Source organism: Pygoscelis adeliae, unplaced genomic scaffold, assembly GCF_000699105.1.
Source record: "Pygoscelis adeliae isolate BGI_AS28 unplaced genomic scaffold, ASM69910v1 Scaffold10, whole genome shotgun sequence".
NCBI lineage: Eukaryota > Metazoa > Chordata > Aves > Sphenisciformes > Spheniscidae > Pygoscelis > Pygoscelis adeliae.
In genome coordinates this window covers 2,808,411-2,831,481 of record NW_008824053.1, presented here as the reverse complement: position 1 = coordinate 2,831,481, position 23,071 = coordinate 2,808,411, and the positions used below count along the sequence as shown (strand labels likewise).

Sequence of the window (23,071 nt, the reverse complement as noted above, 5' to 3'; positions counted from 1 at the left end):
AGAGCAACCCCTACACTAGCAGGCAATACTACTGAAGATAGGGAGAGTTTCCTATGATTTATGTGTAAAGCAAGCCCAGGCTGATCTAAAATCCAGTTTAATCCAGCACTCCAGAAATACTCCATCGCGAGCAATCCCTCACTGGCTGGGGGACGCTGAGGGTCACCAGCTTTGGGCCTCGGTACGTCGCAGCCCTGACCGAGGGGGCTCTGGGCTGAGACCTCCACAGGGCTGGGGGCCAGCTCCCACCGCACCCACGGCCACGCAGCACCACGGGCACCGCAGCCCGCGAGGCAGAGGCTCCTGCCGCGCTTGCTGTACCTCTGCGCCAAGCGAGCGCCATTTCTAGCCCAGAAAAGAACTAAAATCTGTAGAACTGGGAAAAGTCCAGAAAGCGAGATAGAGCTTGGCTATGCCCTGTATCTGCTCTAGGTTTGTACACTAGAGAACATGATAAACCAGCTGTGCTTTGGTAAAACACACGGAAAATGGACCAGACTTATTGCTTCTATAATAGCGCTGACTTTCACTTAAAAAATTAATTCTCTCTTGAGAGGAATTATTTGAAAAAAACAACAAAAACTTACTGACTCTATCAGATAATAAAATAGAACAAGAAGCTTAAGCAAATCAAAATAGAAAACCAATACTTTACACTGTGAAGGGACTTCTGTGCCAGGACCACAGAGCACTTCCCAACAAGCCTGTAGGCATGTAAGCGGTGTTACTGCCATTTCACAGACGGGAGAAATAAAGCACGGAAAGGTCAAGTGTCTGGCTGAAGGCCGCGCGGCTGAGCCCTGGCATGGCCGGGAACAGCCCTCAGAAGTGTGGCCACCCTGCCCCTCGCTCTAACAAGGTGACATGCTCTCCCATTTTTTGTCTTCTTCCAAGCATGCTAGCTCTCTTGATTTAAAATTGCTTTCCTGCTTTCGTAAATTTGTATACTGCCGTACCCTGATCGCTGAGCAGAAAGTATTGCAATGTGTTGCAGAGCCTATTGACTTTATTGGCTTTGTGGCTTTCTTTCGCGCAATGAGTTGTGGGATTGAGACCTAGTGATGTCAATTATCAGCAAGAAACCTTTATATATTTGTCTGCAACAATATGCTCTTTCAGAACATAATAAATTGACAGCACTTCCAGTCTTTTTCATATTTTTTAAATAACCAGATTTGTGTTATAGGTAATGGTGCATCCAAAAATGACATTTCCTATCTCCTCTGGTACATGTGAAACTTCAGGAAAAAAATTACATTTTTATACTTACACACACACATATATATATAAAAATGAAAGAAACAAAGAACTTTTCCTCAGGTCCCATTTATAACAGAATTATAAACCACAGAAATGCTTGTAGGCCCTCCCTTATAGCGGAGCATCCAGGTGCCACTGTAATTTACGCTACATACACGTTTTAAATTTGTGACATGAGACACACTTTTCATAATGCAGTCATTTTATAGATTTTATTAGACAGACTTTTGGTAGGAAGGAATATTCAGAAATTGCAACTTAAATGAGAAAATGTGAATGGTGTTACTTATATAAAATACTACCGCAATAGTTCTTTTATTAATTTTTAATGCACAGCACCCACTGTGACCTCCTTTATTCTTTCCCTGTCAACATGGCAGGCTAGAGAAATTGAAATGGGCTGTAGCTGTTCTCTTCTTGTTCCCCTCTTCCTCCCATTTTGCATAATATTAAAATATAACATCTTACTGGACTGTCACTGTGAAATAATCATTTTGCAATAGGCGTAACGATTTTTACTGATTGTTATCTCTTCCTTGCTTTTCAGTGTTCTCTAAAAAATTCCAAATTCCATGTAGTTATCTAAGGCAATAAGGCAATTTTCCACTGAATACACTCGTCTGAATTAAAGTTTGTTTAAAAGGTATCTTTTGCTACATTTCTTACGGTTCTCCAAGGATAACACCAGTCACATAAAATAAAGCATTTTTTGCCTGTCTGGTCTCCTCTGATTACGTTTTTGGGGGGAGGTAGGAGGCGGGTCCGATAAAATAATGTTTGACTCAATCAGGAGGATGCTATTACTTCTGTTATGTATATTTACTGCTACCTCTATCACCAAGGAGACTAATCTCCATACCAGTAAAGTCAAGAAGCTCACAGTATTGTCTTTGCAGGGCCAAGTTCATGTTGTCACAGCAACAGAGTGCACAGGGTCAATAGATTAATACATTAATGTGCGCAGGCACTGAACTGGAGTGTAAAAGTTTTGCTGCTGGTTTTAAAATTAAACTGTAAAGGAGGACTTGGAAATACGGCCTACACAAGATATTCTTGTATATCTCAAGGAATAGGCCACAAAAATACGCATATATTTGCCTAATGCAGCCTATCATTTTTACCATGGCAGGAAGAGGAGGAAATAACCTTCTTGGAAGAGGTGCACTCAGTGGGAAGGAGGGAGGAAGGCTGGAGTTTGGGCTATGAAACATACACTGCATTTGGATTGTTGATATTTCCCCCTGCGATGCCCTTTCATTAGCCTCTGTCTAACGTGGGGCCTGACAATTGTGACAGAATGAAAAATTTGAGGAAAAGCGAGGGTCATGAGAGAAGAGATTTCCTTCCCTCTCCAGTGACCCTATCACAGTATTCTGATGCAGCGCTTTACCATTCAGGAAAGGGCAACCCAAGAGCCTTCACACTTAATCTGTTCCATCTGTCATGACTATTAGAAACATTGACCAGCAGTGAGCTTTAAGGACGCGGTGCGACTGCAGACATGATATTCTAGCCCACTACAAGGACCTCCTGATGTTTTGAAAGCCTCCAAGGAAGTACCATGCATCAAAAAGGGCAACACCTACCTGACATGCCACCATATGTGGTCCTCAGTGCTCCACCAACTGCTGGCCAAGGTGTGCTGTCTGCTTTCAGTCCCATCAGTCCTGACACGGTGTTGGTGGCTGTAACACCATCTGCGCCACCTGTGAAAGAAAAGGTCGGTCTCTTTTTGTTAAATCATGTGTATGAGAACAAGAGAGGAAGAAATACAACAGAAAACCTGTGAAACTGTGAAATAACTAGAAATTCAAATAAACAGCCGAAGGCAGAAAGCAACAAACTGTAAGGGGATGCACAGAAGGGTCCTTAAGACCAATCCTGGGCTGATAAATTTCACACTAGCTTCAAGGCAGGCTGCATCAGTTGAAAGAGCTGTAAGGGCTATTAGACAGCACGTGGGAAACACTGGGGCTTGACAGGCAGGTCGCTGCCCTTCAGCTGTGTGGGACAGAACCTGCTACAGTGGTTGTTCAACACCTGGAGGTGCCCCAGCACCGGGGTCACCTCCTCCAAGCTGATGACACCAACTCTGCGTTGACGGAGCCAGCCCATATTCTCGTTTCTCATTGCGAGGAGCAAGACGAAATGAACAATGCGACAGAGAAACGATGACCACGGTTCTTAGTGATGGATTAATACACCTACTTGCAAACTGATTTCCTGCCATGTTGTACTTTAAGCTCTCAGGAAAAAAATAAATACATATACATACACACACCTTCAAATGGTGTATTTCTGTTATCTCAGGACACACACCCCATTTTCACTACTAAATGTAGGAATAGGGGAATTTACAGTGGTATGGTAAACGTATAAGTATGATAGAAATAGGAGCGTGCAGACATGCACACAAACATATATGATTTATTGTTAACAGTCTAATATAGTTCTCTTAATATATTGCTATATTCTAGAAGCATGGACAAAATTAGGAAGCCTTTGATCACTGTGCTTATTCTAAATACACCAAATAAACTATTTTCCTATTCGTTTCTGTTGTTATTTATTATTATTCCAGCAACTCCCTTATCTTCCCCCATCCAGCAAATTAGTAAATCTGCACAGCTTGTGCACTGGAGTCGGTTACCTTCCTGCGCAGCCATCGCAATATTCACAATATCAGTGACATTTGGGGTCAGCTTGGCAAAGAAAGGAATCTGAACAGCTTGTCTAACCCAGCGACAGATGTTCCGTACCAGCTCTGGATCCTGTTCAAATAGGTCAGATAAATATAGAACATAATTAAAAGTAATATGAACAAAAGGTATATCAAGGAAATAGAAAACTTTGCTATAAGTGGCTATGCTGCGATTTTGAGAAATTATATATCAGGGCTGAACCTCATCTCATTAGTTAACTTACTTCAGACACTGCAAATCCATTACAAAAGGTTAGTTCATGAAAAAAGGAGAATTTGCTTCTTTTTTTTTTTTTTTTTCCAAATGACAAAGATATCACAAAATGTTCCCTTCCCAGAGAGGGGAAAATAATCATTTTGGATGACAGAGACTTTCTTTACCCACTGATTTTAAAAATTACTTTTCAGTTTTAATGACTCGCTCTATGTAAGGTATATTGAAAATAACCAGTATCCTATAAAATAGTGCGAACCTGAGGCATCGCCTGATCATGCCTTGATCAGGACAACAAGGATGAGTGGAGGTTGCAGGGCTATCAGAATGCAATTCAGCACTTCTGAACTCTCCTTTGACTTCAGAGAATAACTTGGGATGGCCATAGTGTAAATGAAAGATCAAAATCTTCTCTGTTAAAGCCAGAAATCGAAATCTTCAAGCGTTGGCTTTTCATGATTTCCAGGCATTTACTTCCCTTATGGAATACGTCTCATGTAGACAGTAATCAACCATCCTTTCCATTGAAAACAGCTCAGTGGAACTAACGTTCTGCGTCTGGCACATATAATGGTTATTGTTCAATATAACTCTTGGGGTATGGGTTGTTGATTTTTTTCTGTTGGCTATTGATAATGCTCTTCAACAAATGCCTTAAAATTTGCAGTACTGCGCCATGTAGAACGTGGTGCGTGATCTGGCTAAAAATTGAATGGTGCTATTGCAAGATTTAGTACACGTATAACCTGTGGGTAGGCTAATTGGTACCGCAGCAATTATTTACATTTACTAAATCTTTATCACTCTCTCAGATAATTAAGTCTGTCATATATGAAGAATTTTCTCCCATTTGGATATTGTAAAAACTCGGAAAGCTGCACTGCTATGTAGTAACTGAAAATGGGATGAGCCTAAATGAAGTTCAGTTGAAAACAATCCAGTGGACACCAAGGTTGTCAGTCCAGTGAACACACAGGAAATATCCCCTTGTTCTTTCTTCTTTTTACCCCAATGGTTAAATACAAACAAAAAAAACCCCACAGGCTGTGCTCCTGGAAAGTAACACAGTGCTTGACGTGAACAGTAAAACCCTGGGACTCAGCCGTGCCGTTCCAATAAAAATGGTGATCTCCCCGTCCATGCAGCTTCCATGAAATATGTATGAACACTGCACCGGCAGTATGAAAGTCGTTGCATCTTTGACTTTCATTTCTGCTTTGAATTTCCTTGAGGCCCAACGCAGAAATGAGAGACCCTCTTGAAGACATGAATTGTATATCCTTTATGTTAATTCTTCTCCTTAGAAATCCTTGTAATAACGTTCAGGATGTTGGCACCACATAACTCATTATGCTGACCTCGTCGTGCTTATAGTGCTGCCATAAAAATTCTTACTCCAACACACACCAACACTTTAAAAAAATACAGTTCTTTTAATCCACATTGAAAAATTTATTGGGAGATCTGTTTCATTCATATAAACCCAATTTCCATCCTACCTAAGACAATTTAACTAGTTTGTCTTTCTTCAGAAATAATAATTTGACCTTCTTTTTCCCAAAAGTAAGTAAAGACCCTCATTTTCCATCAGTTCTGCTTCGCCCACACCGAGATTAATGCAGCGAATGCAATGGAAGGGTCTTCAGTTTCTCAAGCTAGTGAACAGTTCAAATATCTGATTGCGCAGCACATGTTTGGACAAAGCCCTTTGGAAAGGCTCACTCGTATCAGTCTTGGAAACCTGCCCGTTTTCAGTACCCATAAACTCACCGGGAACGTAACAGGAAAATAATTTGAAAACTCAACTGAAGGAGGTGAAATCTTTGATTTTACTTCACTTAATATTCCAAGGAAAAAATAGGAATGTTTAGTGAGGAAACATGGAAAAAATGAAAGAAAAGTTAACACGGTGCTTTGCTGCATAGTGAGACAGTCACTGATAGGAATTGGAAAAGTGTTGAATTTTATACAAAAAGTTAGGTTTTCCATTAAATTTGACAATTTTGGATTGAAATGGGTATTTCTAAAGCGGATTTTTTCCCCATAATCTTTTATCTAATTCATTTGCTCATTAAATAAATATCATATAAAGATAATGCTGGATACCTTAAAAAAAAATCACTGTTTACCCTTGTGCCACCCCCAAAACACACGCACATGTGACAGATCTCGCTGCTTCCCTTGCCGGTGCGAGGCCTACAGTGGAGCTGTACTGGAGCATCCAGCTGATCCACCCTCCCACACTCCTCCTTCTCCTCCCTCTGTTCTGCCTCCAGCCCCCTCCTGCTCAGATTCCTCCTGGTGCAGCGGCCAGCGTCAGTGAGCCACCTGAGCCCGTCCTCTCGCCCCTCGCCGTAGTGACATCGCAAGTGGCCCGTGGCCACAGCCACGACACGCCTGACCTTCCCTGCTGCCAGAGTGATTTCAATGCCATGAAGCCACCGCATGAGAATACCAGAGCTTTTGTGCTCTACAGACAACGAACATATTCTCAGAGAGGAACAATATCCCCATCTGTTTTTATCTGTAACATCACATTTTCTTCTTCAGCTCATCAAGAAAAAGTTATTAATTCATCTATAAAATTCATAATTTCCTACTATATCTGCACTGAGGACTTGGAAAAATGCATCGTAAGATGCATCAGATGGTTGAAAACAGAAGAGATTCATGTCACTGGACAGCTAATTTTCATATGAAATGAATGAACCACATTTATATAATCCAGGGGAAGTTCACTGGACGGTGTACAACCTCTCCACAGAAGTTTGCCTTTGGACTGAGAACAATCTGCAGAGGTCACACGGGACCACAGCTTTCGAGAAAGATTTAAGTGATTAGAAATAGAGAATTAACTTCTAAGTGCAATCATTGACTAAAGAAATTATCCCAATTTGAAAGGCAGTTCAAAACTTAAGATTTCTGAGAATATTAATTTACCATTTCCAGCAAAGTTTTAAACTCAGGTGCAAATTTAACAAGGTGAGCGGCCTGGTACCAAAACCTGGTTTTAAAGAGGCTACGTACAGGCTTCATTTTGCCTAATTCATTTTGCTGATTCAGGGCCTCCCATCTACTTGGATTTCTGAAAGATTGACCCCAGTTTACAAATTGCATTTATGGAGTCTTAGTGGAGATTTGATTTATAAAACATTCAAGGATGAGCATATAACTTGTGAGAGAATGAATCCTGAGGCCCGTCAATCACGTCACAAAAAACATCTGTCACTGCTAATACGACATAAACATCTTTTTTTATCCCGATCCAACTTCATGAAAGTGCCTGCAGTTTTTATCATTGATAAAGTGGCTGATGAAGCCTGCACAGTTAAGACGTATTTTCTAAATGGCTTGCTAGGTAAAATGTTATTAGCTGTAAAAACAGCTGGGCATTTACATTCGCAAAATCAACAATATGAACGAACTAAAACATTATTCTGCTTAATGTAGTACAGGATTTTAATGCTTTTGGTTCAAAGTCTACCATGTTGCTATAAATTATCTTCTTCTGTTACACATAACTAGGTTTGTTGGTTCTCTCGTTAACGATGATACAGTGCGATTGTTACAGAATGTGTAGCATAATTTTGCTCTGTGTGTCAATCCAGAAGAATGAACAAATCCTTCAACGGACTGTGACATCCGTTGGTAGCGCACTTCATTTCTCTGCTGTGTTTTGTTTGGGCTTTTTTAAACAAACACCGTCTAAATAAAATCTTGGTGAAATTATCATCAGCTAAAACATAATATTGATTCATGCACTGTACTTACAGGAATCTGTTGGTAATTTAATACCATATAAAGTCTCTTTTGGTATGAGATGTACATCAGTGTGTCTTCTGTCTTCCTGCTCTTAATCAAATATCGCTTGTTTATTCCAAAGGCAAAGGAGATTTGAATGTTACAGGGGTTGTCTTTTTACTTCCCTAAGCAGCAGTACAGAATCATTTTTCCTGAATATTCATTATAGCCTTGGGCTAGATGGAGCTTTTAATCCTGACTACTCATTGCCAATGGGTAGATATACTAGAGGAAAAACAACTATTCACCTTTTTTTTCCACATGATCACATGATTAGCTTAACTACAACCATAACTATAAGAATAAGTCCTCAGAAATTAAAGCAGCAAGTTGTCTACTGATTGCATTTGGCATTGGTAATGAGATGAATCCCGTGTCCTATCACCCCCAAGGCAGATACATCCCGCACGTTTAAAAAGGAGTGTGAAAATGCCGTGCGTAGAGTAGGGCACCTCTCCTTGTGTGTCATGGAAAAAGAAACAGAACCATGAAAAGATTACCACAGCAATGTCTGGCTGTAGATTTTTGGAAATCTTGGAAATTTTTACTACGACCTATTTTCAGTGTTCTTGCAGGGTCCTCATTTTTACACTATCCTGTTACTGCACAATCTTTAGACCGTATCCAGAACACCTCTCTGAGGCAGGGAAGTACTATTATACCTGTTTAACACACAGAGAGAGGAGAGTCAGATAGACTGAGGCGCACCTCCTCAAACTCACCTTGTTTTGGTGCCCAGTTGTTACTGTGTCATTTGCATAAGGATCTGAAAAGGTTTGTCTGGCAGAAAACTGCACTTGATTCCTCAGAATACCTTAAACCATGAGATACTTTCCACATTAACGAAAGAAATATTTTTAATACTTGAATTGAATCAGTTTTTCAGAATATTTGAATAGTGAAATACAACTACATTAGGGCAACGAACATGCTTTTCTTAACTACGCAAACAGTCCTTGGGAAGCACGTATGTGTGAGTGTACGTACATACGTATGTGTGCATATATAAAGAATAGAAATGTCAGTCTGAAAGATGTCATAAAAAATAAAGCTGTAACAGAATTTCCCCCAAGAACTTCAGAAGGAAGGTTACCACTCAGTAGAGCACATTAGCCGATCTTGTCTAATTAGCGCTAGAGAAAATGGACCACACCACGCAATCTTCAGTCCATCCCTGATTACTATAATGGTGGCAGTTCTGTCTCACTAAGAACAGGGGAAGGGCCTTTGCAGTTGTGGAAGTATAAAAACATAACTCTTCTCGGAGAGAATCCTGATGAATGAAGGCTTTCTTACACAGGACTACCGGAGTTACCGTTACAGGTCATGCTGATGATGTGTGCAAGTCCATTATCCTGACCGTGATGATGGGAAGTTCTAGAAGGCACAGAGAATGTTGCAAGATCCATTAGGACCTTGCATGTAAAATCCTTAAATCTCATCTACCACTGACTACAATGACCTAAACAACAAAGTTTCAGATATTAAAACACTTTATTCTATTTAATGCAAGTGTAAGTCTGATCTTTCTCATAAAACTCAAGTCTTTGATGGCCACAAAACTATTCTCATCTATATCTCTTGCTATTGAGGTAAAGGGCTAAATCATGCACGTCAACGTATTTGCAATTTTAAATACTAAGTTACAGAGGACTTATTTTGTCTTTGTATTAATTTAACACACATGAAGCTGACATGGGATTTCTTATATACGGTTAGTAGGCAAGTGGCACCAAGAGTCCCTCATCAGTGCATTCTTCTGGTGACAGATTTTCTTTCTGTGCTGGCTCTTCAGAAAAAAATCCTGTAGCTCCCTTACGTCTATTATCGTTGGAGGAATTTTTTATATGAAAAAATGTTCTACAGTTAACTTCCTTATTCTGCACAGTAGATACATTTTCCAAAATAGTATGGATAGCTACAGGAAAAGGAGGGAGTGCTTTTATGTTCAGAAATGATGTAGCCTAAGAAAAACTTTATAAGTGAGAATTCGCAAGATTCAGCTTTTAAATTTAATTCATGTTCTATTCTCGCTTTACTGTTTCATCCAACAATAACCTACAAGGGAAGAGTTAAACCTATCCTCAGTCAAATTGCTGTCTGAGAGCCCACGAGGACTCAAACGCACCCTCATCTGAAAAACAAGAAAGGAGAAAAGAATCTTTCACCGTCTGCAGACAACCTCCATGCAACAGGTAGACTTTCTTCCAGGTCATGCTACCCCTTCCTTGTGAACATTACAGCGGCACTACCTGCCACGACCTGCAGTGCGGGCAGGCAGGGGCAGGACACATTCGGAGTGGCTTTAGGAAGCGAGTAATGATCATTTCTATGGATTCCTTACCTATTCAAGCCACTCCACCGGCTCAACGTGTGGGTCTGGATCTGCGTCTTTTACAGAGATCCCACAGATGTTCTGAGGACTTGTTAGCCTGATAAGCTGTTAGTTTAAATGCTTTTTGTATGTGTCTATCACGTATTTCTTTTCCAGATCAAACACGGATCCAGAAATCCATTAGGAAATCAGAATTAAAAAAAAAAAAGTATCAAAATGTCTCTCTGTGTGAAGAGCTGCTCTTTTGCTATTCCTTCACACATGAAACAAAGTAAAGGTATGGGAATTTCAGCTTAAAGCATTGCAAATTAGTATCTTTAGCATTCACCTATTTTTTTTTTCCTATTACTATTGATCTTTTCCACAGCTACCTTTTCTCCCTCCTCCTATGGGATGTCCAACACTGCCTTCATAAAACTGTCTATCTCTAAACCTACCCAAAATTTCTACAGTACCTAAATATAGAATTGCAGTCAATCACAACAGCAAGAGACACACCATTTCCGAAGCTCATGGTTAATTTTACTGTCTTCTCACATGCTAGAAAGGGGCAGTTTAGGTTGTGCATTTGTCCCATTTCGAACTTAATTAAAGCTAACAATTTGTTTAAAGCCTGTCAAATTACGGGAAGGATTTCCCAGGATAGAAGACGAATAACTCTCTACTTCTCATCTGGAGTAAAACATGCTTCCTCATTTCTCAGGGAATTTGACAGCTTTTGGTCAACATCTATTGACCGCAGCTGTCAAAAAGAAAGAAATGAGGCAGTTTAACCTAAGTCAGGAATAACAGTTTTCACAGTTGTATGTGAAGCTATCTATATGTATTAGGAAAAATTTCAGGAAATGCCTAAATGACTTCAGAGGCTTTGGGTCAGCCTGGTCAACCCCACAAAAACGTAGCTGCTGGATGAGAGCTTATAGTCTTCTGGCTAGAATCTATGATATGATGTGATGTGAAACCAATGCCACAAAATAAACTTTTAGAGATAACGACAGTACGTGAATTCAGGACTCTCTTTCAGCCAATACTGTACTGCCTTTTGGCATGAGATCCAAAGTGTACCGAAGGTAGTGGCAGCCTTTTCCATTAGTTTAGCAAAAAAAAAACCAACTTCAAAATCTCATTAGACATCTTCAACAAAATGGTACAGGAAAATCCTATTCAGGATAAAAATTCAAAAAGATCCATAAATGCATAATTTCATCTTTCGTTCTGGGAGGATCAAAATGTTTCGTTCCAGTTTAAGCCTTCAGCTCTTATTAATTAACTTGCACTTTGAAACAAGAGGCTTCAAAATGAAGTGGGGTTGTAGGGGTTTATTTTGGGGAAGAATTTCTAAAAGATCAGAGATTAATAACAGAAGAATTAAGCAAGGTCCACATAGTTACCATTTAACTACACTACCATAGCAACAATAGGTACTGTGACTATTGCTCACTGGTTTAATTCAAGGATATACTTATTTTCTACTCTCTTACATACTCTAAATGTTCCTTCCTTTTAAAAAATCTTTTAAAAGAAGTCTACTGGGTAAATTAAGACAGTTATGTTATTTCTACATAATAAGTGTTCTCTTTATAATTTGAGCAAAAACTGTAGTATTTTTAAACTGAAGAGGTATCATATGGCTTGTATTACTAAACATGTACTACTAGTGAAACAAGCACATTTTTGCTTACAAAATACTGCAGATTAAGATGTAGAAGTATAGCTTGTATATAAGAAGTATAGTAAAAACACTCATTAGCTTTTACAGGCTACATTCTTCCTTTCTGTTATAGTCTTTTCACTCGGGCAAAAACATCACCATTTGAAGATCATGTAAAGACTATATATCTTTTATTTTAATTTTTTTTTATATATTTATAGGGAGTAATGACTCCCAATATAGAGATGTTTTTGCCAAATGTCATGGTTTTTATACACACTTTTACTTTACCAAAGTAAAATCTAAGCAAGAGCCTGGCGACTTGATTCAACTTTTTTTTCTATTTTCTGTGGGAAATTGTAAGAACTAAAACCCCCTGCCATCTAGCTCCATTCTTAGATGCTAGGACTTTATTACTTTAAAGTAAAGCTGCGAGCATGCTGTCATGATTTGGTCAGCTGCTCTTCGGATCAGTCGCTTCAAGTTCCACTTGGGGGAGCCTAATGGAGATTCTCCTTTTTCTCCAGTGATATCAATGTGTCACTGGACAAAATCAAGTCACTCTGGATTAGGTCCAGGCTTTGGTCATGGCTGAGCTGAGAAGTCAAAGCTCTCAGACCCACTCTACACCGGGAGAGATAACAGCAGGTATTGAGAAAAGCCAACATGAGACTATGACGCTACTGCGGTTCCTGCTTCTCACAGTTAGGCCACTTTGAAAAACTGAAAAAAAAAGAATTGGTGGACGTAAAAAAATGGAACTTCAAATTTAACAGTGTTTAACCAAATAAACCTTAAAAGACTCATAAAAGGTTTTGGCGGAATCAGAACTTCTTAATAAATTTCAGTTTTAGCAGATCCCCATCTCCCTCTTTTTTCTTACTCTCATTTGGTACCACAATCACCGTTTCTCCCTTCTCCAGCTCTACAATCCTTTGAAAGATGTTAAAAGCATAAGACAAATAGCCTTTGACCACCTCTCTCTGTTCCAAATGAAAAAATGGGAACAGTAAATTGTTACAGCATTTCCTTATTGTAGCACACTACTGGAGCTGCACAACTGAACGATGCTTAACAGTACGTTGAAAAAACGAAACAAAACAAACCCCAGCACTCCAAAGCTTTTTAACATCTCTCATCTAATAGCTGCCGATATTAACATAGGTCAGTATCCAAACTCAAGAATACATTTATCAAAGTGCTATGTGGGAGATCCGCTTTGGATACCTTATTAGCAGCACGGCACTCCTACACCCCTTCTTCGATAATGTAGCACCTAATGACTGAACTGATAACCAACGTGAAGACAAGGTCAAAAACGAGCTGGAAATTTTTGATTGACCGGTACACAAAGGTACAAAACATAGATTTGTGCTGGGAGTTAGAGCAACGCTAAGAGGGATGTCAAGATCAAGCACAGCTGAGACTTGAAAGGTTTGTGGCTGTCTTTAGTCAGCTTTGCAATTACCCCCTTTTTCAGATCGCATAAAAGCTTTTTGTTTTCTCCCCAGCACTAAAAGAAAAACAATTTAATTTATTTTGAAAACTGAGTCCTCTCCCTAAATAGGTGGTCAAACCATAATGTTTTTCTTCATTCCAAATTTGTTGTTTTGGTTTTTTTTTAAATTTAAAATGTTAATCTAAGCAACCAGAAGAAACATCACTGTTAGAAAACTTTCTACTTTTAAAATTAACTATAAGGCGCTTTTTTTAATTGCTATAGTTATATGATAGGAAAAACTCTCTCTCTGTGTCATTGACCTAGGTCAGTTAAAACTGTAGCAACCATTATTTACAGCTCTTGATTTTAATGCAACATTAAAGGAGTCAGACACAACCATCATTTTCTTTGGTTGTCAGAATAAAGGTTAGTAATAGTTGGCCTGAAAGGGTGAAGCACGGATTGCCAGTTCAAATTAGCAAATAATTTGTTCTGATACCAACTGGGCCGAAACATTCCAAGTGAAAAATGTGAAACTGCACATTTACATTTTATAAACTTCTTGGAGATACTAACTGGTAAGATTTATTTACCAACACCATTGGTATATGTGAAGTGTCAACTAATAAAAATGCCTTTTTACCCCTGACAGAACAAAATCTTTTATCTTGGTTGTTTCTAGCCAACCAAAATAACGTTTCTTATATCACTGTAAAAAAGTGGTACGCAGCATGATTAAACAATATTTCAGCTCTTTAGTTCATGCAGAGGTTACCTGCTAGAAGGCGTAAGGTTTGATTAGGTTTACGTCATACGTGAAATATTTTAAAGGGAAGCATCAAATTCGAATATCTGAGTGCCGCAGATACAAATAGCTTTTTCTTGTGGTCAGGTAGGCAAGCTCTCAGTCCTTTCCTATAATAAAGAGGCAGAAAATACCAAATAATTGAGGAAGCCATAAACCTTTGAAACCACCAAACTAAGGAACGAAAAACCTATGCTCTGAGAAGGATTTCCCACTCAGTTTTAAAATGATCATCATATGGGCCTGTATTCAGATTTGGTCTCCTGTAAAGAGCAAGCCTCCCAGCACACTGACCAACTTTACTAGGAGGTGAGGCAAAACTAAAAAAGTATGGGCCTAGTCCTGAAAATTCTCGTGTAGGCAGTGAAGAGACTGGTTAACACACTGTTAATTAACTTTATCAAATGGTGGCATAAAACTGAAACCATAGAAAGAAAAAGCTATTAATGTGCACTGCGTAGTTAACTTTTATTGTGCAGCAAGATGAACAATCTTAAAATATTTTATTTTTCCTGCACATAAATACTTGTTGCTGATCATTTCCTTTCCAATAAACCCTGTTTACCATACATCATCGGGATGAACAACTGCAATACCTTATGCTGCAACCACATATCCAAAGGCAAAGCAGTCCACAGGATCTGGATATTTAACCCAAACATTTAACCATGCAGACCACAGAAATACGCTTGCCTGAGTTTTCGACATTTCCCTCTTCTGAAAGCATCTCAGCTCATTAAAATACAACTGCAACAATAAGTACAGGTTGCCATTTGGGTTTAAAAAAAACCCATGGTTTTCTTTCTTTCTGGGAAGCACGCGCTATATACTCCATCAGAGTCAGGCTACTGAAGTGTCATTAAAACAGCCCAAATGTTTTTGTTTCCTTTTTAAACAGTGGCAGGTCACTGATATTTTGGCCAAACTGACCTTCTTTGTGACATCTGTCACCCATAATGTGAATTCCAGCTGAAATGCTTCCATCACAGTGAGACTGAAAATAAGGTTATCCCCAACTTGCTTTCATGTCTTCATGAATTTCAAGGAAACAGAATCACTTTCACATTTTCCAACAAAATCCATCCTGTAGAGAATGCTTTCCATACATAAATAAAAAGTCACCACACATAAACTGTATTGAAAACCTTATCAACAGCCATACCATGTCATTGAGAAGTTTCAGCAAGTCGGTAGTGCTGTTACCATTACCGTCCTATTTGTAATCCCTTTTTATTTTCCATTTTGTCTTTTGAGTAATTCTATTAAAAATCCTTCAAAGCAATAACAGTGGATTAAGTGTTGTCAAACCGCAATATAAAATTACAGAATGGTGTTCTGATGATGAATTTATTAAACTTTGCATCTTAATTCATTTCTTCTCGAGTGTATGAAAAACCAAATTCTTCAGACAAAATAGCAATTACCTGTCATACCTCATTATAAAGCACTGTCTCCTTTTACATGTTACAAAAAAATAGAATACATGAGCACATAAAGGACATACGGAACTAAGGACGTGGAAGAAATCCATTTAAATCATGACATTTAATCACACCTGAATCCTGCGAGGGCAACAGAAAAGGAAATGAATCCTCAGGTACTGGAGGAAGGTGAGCGATGTCACCAACCCAGGGGTGACCACGCAGTCAGCAGGCTTTTTCTGTTCAGGTTTCCAGTGAAGTAGCTCATGAGTCGATTGTTACTTTGAAAGCAACTCAGCAAAGGGTTTACTTTATGAGGAGGGTTTTAAGGGAGGAGGGAGTGGAAAGGGGAGAGACGCATGTGAAACCAGGGAAGGTGAAAAAATCATCCAAAGAGGTTAAAACAACAAAACTGAACTATCGTAAAGGATGACGTGTGGCCACGACCAGCGTGGGAGCCAGGAACGTAAGCCCACAAAGCACATCTCCTGGCCTGCGAGAAAGCGTGCTTCCGTTTGCAGGAGTTGGGAGGAGGCAATCGGCAGCACCCCTTCCCCCTGCACATCCCAGATACCCTCCCAGCAAAACAGCACCCAAGGCAGCACGTCTCTGCCCAGGCAGAGTAACACCACCACCGCCTGAACCAAGGAATCCTGGTTTCCGAGGAGCCTGCGCCTTGCGATTGAATTTCCTGCGTCTGCCTGAGCTCTTCCCTCAGCTGGACTATTAAGGCTCCTGTTCGTATCCATCAGCTTGGGCGGCAGACTATTTCTCTGCCCTACCCCGCCGCCCAGTTTTATGAAACTTACCGAAATTCAGTACCTTTGAAACAGTTCCAACTCCGAGAAACACGACCGAAGCAGGTCATTTGGTTGAAACATGCTCCAAAGCAACAGAGGGCACCGACAGACACAAAGACCGTGAGATCAGCTAAGGCTTATCTTAAGATCCCGGCCAAAACGGGTGAAAGTGGGCAATGCAAGAGAACGAGACATATAAATCCTGAAACTCCACCGCAAGCGCCAACGCAAACCACACTTTGGTTATACTGGTTTATACTGGATTTTGGGTGGCGATGTTCTCACTGCTGCTTTAGCACAGTGTGACACCACCCTGCTGTACTTTGCATTAATTTGTTGCAGTAACTGATACAAAAGAGAAGAGAGAGAATTAATACTGCCTGCAGGACTCAATGAATTATACTTAACCAGCATATTATTGTAGGGTGGTAGTAGAATGCCACATGAATACAGATATAATCAAATTCTGTTTGGGGCATCATTTATTTAAAATACTTCAAGCTCCTCGCTGGCAGAGCGACAGCGAATTAGCATGCTATGCTGTGCACTTCAATTAAAAAGCAGCCTCATCTTTCCTATTTCCAAGGTACAGCAGAGCAAATCTAATTGTGCCATGCAGCCAGTTCTCATCTTTGCAGAGTAACCAGGGCTTTTGGTTTTTTTTTTTTCTTTTGGTTTTTAACAGATTTGTCGTCTTCTGAATGAGGCAATGTGGGCTTTTATGAAACTTGCCTCCTAATTGCAGGCAATAAACATGAACACAGCCAGCAGCAGAGGCTGTAGCAAGTACAGTTTAAGTAAGATGAAAATAAAGGTAAGAAAAGAACCACAAAGCAATTTTACATACGATCTGAATAGTTAAACCACCAGGATCTGGATTTCAGTGCTCACAAGAGACATATACATGCCTCCTTCAATATAAACTAAAAAAAGCAAACAATCCCCCAAACCTATAGCTTAAATGCTGAGATAGGCAAAGATTTTTTATATTTTGGAGGTTAGAAGGTATGACTAATTAATGAGAAATATTTATAAGCCAGGATGTTATTAACTTTTAAAATATTTGCTTATAGCATAAAGATTCTCTGTTCTTGCACTTAGGCTGAGCTCTTTGAATATGAGATTTGGTTTTTTAAAAAGTACAGAAGCGTCCTCTGTGCTTTGGAAATTTAACTGATGTGTTGCTTTCCACTTGAGATCTCCCTATCTTACCGATCATCTCACCCCAAGGGAACAGGTGAGTCCTCGTGCTTCCTTTTATCCACTACTCATTTCCTACCTCTGGTATAAACAACGCAGTACCTTTGGATAGGAATTGAGCAGGATGAATCCACAGAATCACAGAAATGTTTGCCTGGATGGACTTCTGGAGGGCAGGTAGTCCAAGCTCCTGCTCTGAGTGGGACCAGCGCCAACACCAGCTGAGGTCGGCCTTGGCTTTGCCTGCCTGAGCCCCGAAAACTCCAGAGATGGAGAGTACACAGCCCTACTAGACAACACGTTCCTGTACTCCATCACCTTCTTGGTGGATTTTTTTCCTGATGCCCAGCCTGAAACGTTCAGCCTGCAATTCGTGGCCGTTGCCCCTTGCTGTACTGTCTGACACTACAGAGAATCATCTTTCCCTCTTTGTAGCAACTCTTCCAGCACCTTTGTTACTACCCTTCAAGCAGCTGTAGGCTGCTCTTTTCTCCCCTCCCCATCAGGCCAAGGAGACTCAGTGATATTTTTGAAGACTCTGGATATCACTCGTCCTAGTCGGTCTTATTCTAATGATTCTAGGTATATGCACATTACTCTTACTAGACCTGGGTTTTCATCTGAACAACAAAGAATGACATAAAACTTAGCAGGAACGCAAAATAAAACCCAGATTATCGACTCCATTCAACTATTTATTCATTCGTACCAGAGCAGCTGGAGAGACTTCTTGACTTCTGGACCCAAAAAGCCAAACACTTAAATTTGTTGATTTTACATCACAGTAATGGATATTTAACGCCACTTTTTAGAAGGGTAAGTAAAAAAAAAAAATTAAAACATCTTTGCATGGTTTCCAGTGAAGAGAAGAGAAGTGCACCACAAATACACCACCACAAGTTAGACACTGAAATGTGAGTGCTACCATCTCAGATGTTTGATTTATTATTTTCCTAATTTTATGCTATAATTACTACGGTAATGAACTATAGTGGGAAAGCGATACTGTCATTTTTTAATAATCTGCTGTTCACCACGTTGTCTTTATGTTTACTATTAAATGTTTTGTACACTTACGTTATCTGATTCAAAGAAAATCTGTGCATTAGTGCTGTTAAACCTAATGATGGAAATTCTATTACGATTTTTAACGATATCCAACTTTCATACAGTTGCAGATTGTTATGAAAGAATACAAACCTTAACTTTATTATCATTAATCAGCATTAGTAATTGACATTTTATACAGAACCAGCTTTAAGTAACTTATTGGCAGCAATACAGATGCCTCTTAATATTACCCTCTGGCTAGCCATGCTGTTTGGGCGCCAGAGTGTCTGCACTAATGACTTAGAATTAAAATCAAATAAAGGCTAAGAACTGTAATTCAGTATAAAACAAACAGCCATTCTTAGGACCAATTCTTTATATATATAATTTGGGTCTATCTGGAATTTTTAATATTTGCAGTGCGTATAAAACAGTGGAAGTGTTTGAGAGTAGATAACAAAATAGGGTAGAGAAACAACAAATCTGATGTTCCCAGATTTCTACACTTACCCTTAGGCACACCATAGGAATTGAAATGAGGAGAAAAAGTAGACGGTGTAATTAACCTTTCCTTTCCTTTTTTTTTTTTTAAATAACAACAACAAAAAAGGCAGAACATTTTAGACATTATAAATAGCAAAAATACACATACATGTTTTTCTGCCATTATTTTTCATCTCAGCAATTTCTGTACTTCCCTGAGGATTTAATGTGCTTAGGCATGACAAGGGACCTAATCCCTAAAAAATTTTCCTATGAAGATGTGGATTATGTTATCAAAAAGATATAAGAAACCAGGAAAGCTGCTCTGTCTCTCAAAGCCTCATGCCCTGACTTCTAGGTATCGAGTGATGGGTTTTTTCCAGAGCATATCTGAGCCCTCTCTTCCCCACACCACCTATGTATGACCTATTTGACTTCAGCTCTGGGGAAAAAAAAAAATAGAAATTAGGAGTAGAGCCACAATATTCCTAGCACTTTCCCGTCTTACGATCGGGCTCCTCCAGGGGCCATCACACAGGGAAGCCCCCTGAAGGGCTACTGATAAATCTCCTTGCACGTATCGTTATATTATCCAGTTTGTCCTCACCCTTTGCTTCGATAAAATTCATTTAAAGCCACTATAATTTAATTGTAGCCAACTCTGAGGAAGAACCTTAGGATCCGGCCCTCTAAAGATGGCTTGTTGTAGTCATTTGTCTAAAGAAGTAGATTCTTTTCTGAGCTCTCATTTTGGTGAGACAGTTAAGAAAACACAAGAATATATTTAAATGAGAGTAGTGTATGTTAAACATTCAAAAGAATATCCATATTGTATGGGGAAGAGCGAAATTTTATTATTATACAAACATATATCTATATATAATGTAATCTTCTTCTTGCTTTATGGATCTGATCTCCTCCAAGGAGAGTCACAAATCCACACGATAGCCCTGAGTGCTCAGATTTTGCATTTGGTTCTCTGATTTTACAATAGCTGAAAGATATGTAAAAACTCATGTAGCCAGACAGCTCCCTACTGACTACACATCTAAGCAACTTCACATGCATATATTATTCCAAGCAGTGAAAGCTGGAAATTACATATGCCTAAAAAAAAAAAAAGGCAAGAAATGTATGCTTGAAAGGAGCCTGTTTCAGCTTCATTGTGAAACCTTCAGCATTCTCCCTGACCAAACCGCAGCCTTCTACAGCGTGCTGCCGTCTCAGGTGGGGGCAACCCAAACTATTGAGTTATGCTGTGCAGAGTGAAGGGTGGGAATTGCTTCATAAACTTATAAAAATGGTTATTATAGCTCTTTGTTGTTGAATGCAATTCGGGGGAAAAAAATTAACAATAACTATTACCATTTTGCTAGTGTGGTCCTGGAGGGCTTTTATAATTTTCTCCTCTCCCATTTTTAATCATAACTTCAGTAAATGACCACTGGCCATGAAAGGCATCCTGATTACTTTCATTAAAAATAACAATCTATAGCATGGAACAGATTGACATCATTTTGTTCACAGAAAACAATCAAACGTCCCATGCACTGTGCCTGACAGTCTTGCTATGATAAAGCTTCACCTGCATGGAAACGATTACAGCTCCTATTGCCTCCCTACTATAAGTTTTACAAAGTTAATGATTTAGTTATCCAACCACACCTCAGTTCTTAAAAGTTTTATGTTTAACTGAGGAAGTGAGGATGAATTAAGACGTCTACTAGCCCTCTCCAAGGGAATCAACTGAATAGTGTGTGTGGACTTTAGGGCATGTAATCGTGATTCCCACTCTGCATCTCCCTCCTCTTCTTTTTCCCCTCTCCCCAAAACGTAGTATGATGGGTGTAGCCTGTGGGAAGGACTCACGCTGGAGAAGTTCGTGGAGGACTGTCTCCCGTGGGAGGGACCCCACGCTGGAGCAGGGGAAGAGTGTGAGGAGTCCTCCCTCTGAGGAGGAAGGAGCGGCAGAGACAACGTGTGACGAACTGACCGCCACCCCCGTTCCCCGTCCCCCCTGCGCCGCTGGAGGGGAGGAGGTAGATAAATCGGGAGTAAAGTTGAGCCCGGGAAGAAGAGAGGGGTCGGGGGGAGGTGTTTTAAGTTTTGGTTTTATTTCTCATTACCCTTCTGTGATTTCATTGGTAACAAATTAAACTAATTTCCCCAAGTCGAGACTGTTTTGCCCATGACGGTAATTGGTGAGTGATCTCTCCCTGTCCTCATCTCAACCCACGAGCCTTTCGTTGTATTTTCTCTCCCCTGTCCAGCTGAGGAGGGGAGTGATAGGGCAGCTTGGTGGGCACCTGGTGTCCAGCCAGGGTCAACCCACCACAATGGGAAATCAAGCAGGCTTCAGACTTCTGAAACTTTGATGGTCAAACTCTAGAAAACCTCTCCCGTTAGACTGTGAACCAAGGTTTTTCAGAGACTTCCAAGTTCACCACATTTGGGCACGTTTCAGAGCCAAAACAACTTCCAAACCATGACAAAAACATGCAAAACCCTGAAAACTTCAAAAGGATATTAGCATGAGAATTGGCTTTTGCCCATGTTTATTTTCTTTTTATGGGCAAAACAACACACATTCTCCTAACTGAAGTCACGGGACGTATTGATGAACTCTGCATCAGATTTCTACACGGCAGAGACATCAGGCACGGCTAATTCCAACCTAAACTGTATAAACCATCAAATCTATAGGTTACGGAACACAGGCTCTTATAAGAAAAGACGTTAACTGTAGGTGGCACTACCAGAATGTGTGCCCTATGCCGTGATTCTAAAATACAGTTAGGTTCATATGCTAAAAATTGTGAAATGAAATGTGTGTGTATCTCATGTCCTTCAAAATCATTATTGATACATGCAGTAGTTACTGGGTTGTGATCTAAAAGATATCTACAGGGCACGGAAATGGAAACCAACAAATTCTGTCCAAGCGCTTTCTGGAAATTATTTGTTTTCATCTTGTTCCTTGTCAAATACATAATGCATTTTTGTTCTCAGCAAAACTAAGCATTTTGTATATTCTCAGCTTCTGTCTTCTTTTTTTTGCTTCCAGCACTAAATATTTAAACACGTTCAACTTAAAAATCCCAAGCTAGTAAACTGCTGCTTGTCTCTTCCCCCTGAGGTGTAACTATCAATGTGGTAGTGCAGGATAGCTGAAGAGACATAAAAGAGATTGCGGTTACAGTCCTACCTGCCCACAGGCCAGGCCCATGCCTCTCTCCCCCATACCATGAGGACATGATAAATTTAACTCCAGCGCATCTGCACCAGCAACCTATGAAACATGCAAAAGGAAAAAAAATGCAAAGTTAGCTTCAAGTAATGTACTCTTTCCTGTAGCATTTACCGTTCACGTGAAACAGATCTCTTTAGACTTTTTTTTTTTCTTTTTACAGAGAGAAAGCTACGGTTACGATAGCTTGAAAAAGAAATGTGTTGATCATTACAGAGAAAACATTCAAAAACTGATGTGGCTTCCCAACATTACAAAGGAAATTAAAGTAAAAAAAAAATTAAAAAGAGACAAGCACGATAAGGAGGTGCTTTTAACATCTGGAAAATGTTAAAAACCGAAATGTAATTACAGGGCCTCAGGGCAGCACTGGGAGCGAGGTTCGGTAGGCAGTGTTACCCAGGTGCTTCTGTGCCCTGAAGAACTGTGACTCAGTAGTAAATTTCTCCTTTCTGCTTCAATGAATTCAGTCGCTACATTTTCTGCAGGTGCCTGTACTGTGCCATAGCTTGTGTCATCAAATATTTTTGTTTCTGAAGTCAAACAAGGAAGTATTAAAAAAAGACTGCACAAATGTATTATTCATGCTAATTTCTCTTCAGCACCCTCTATTAGCTACGATTAAAAAGGCAAAGGAGCCGAGGTGTACAACGGCAGCACAC

At 39.7% G+C, this 23,071-nt stretch overlaps 1 protein-coding gene across 1 annotated transcript in view; it reads right to left on the bottom strand.

The window, feature by feature from the left end:
• Nucleotides 1-23,071, bottom strand: part of DPYD (dihydropyrimidine dehydrogenase) — a 372,912-nt gene that overhangs the window by 94,494 nt on the left and 255,347 nt on the right. The window contains exons 17-19 of the mRNA XM_009333861.1: nucleotides 22,368-22,451; nucleotides 3,911-4,031; nucleotides 2,847-2,966 (exon numbers count right to left, since the gene is read on the bottom strand). Coding sequence (XP_009332136.1) covers nucleotides 2,847-2,966; nucleotides 3,911-4,031; nucleotides 22,368-22,451 — 325 coding nt within the window. The remainder of the gene's footprint in view (nucleotides 1-2,846; nucleotides 2,967-3,910; nucleotides 4,032-22,367; nucleotides 22,452-23,071) is intronic.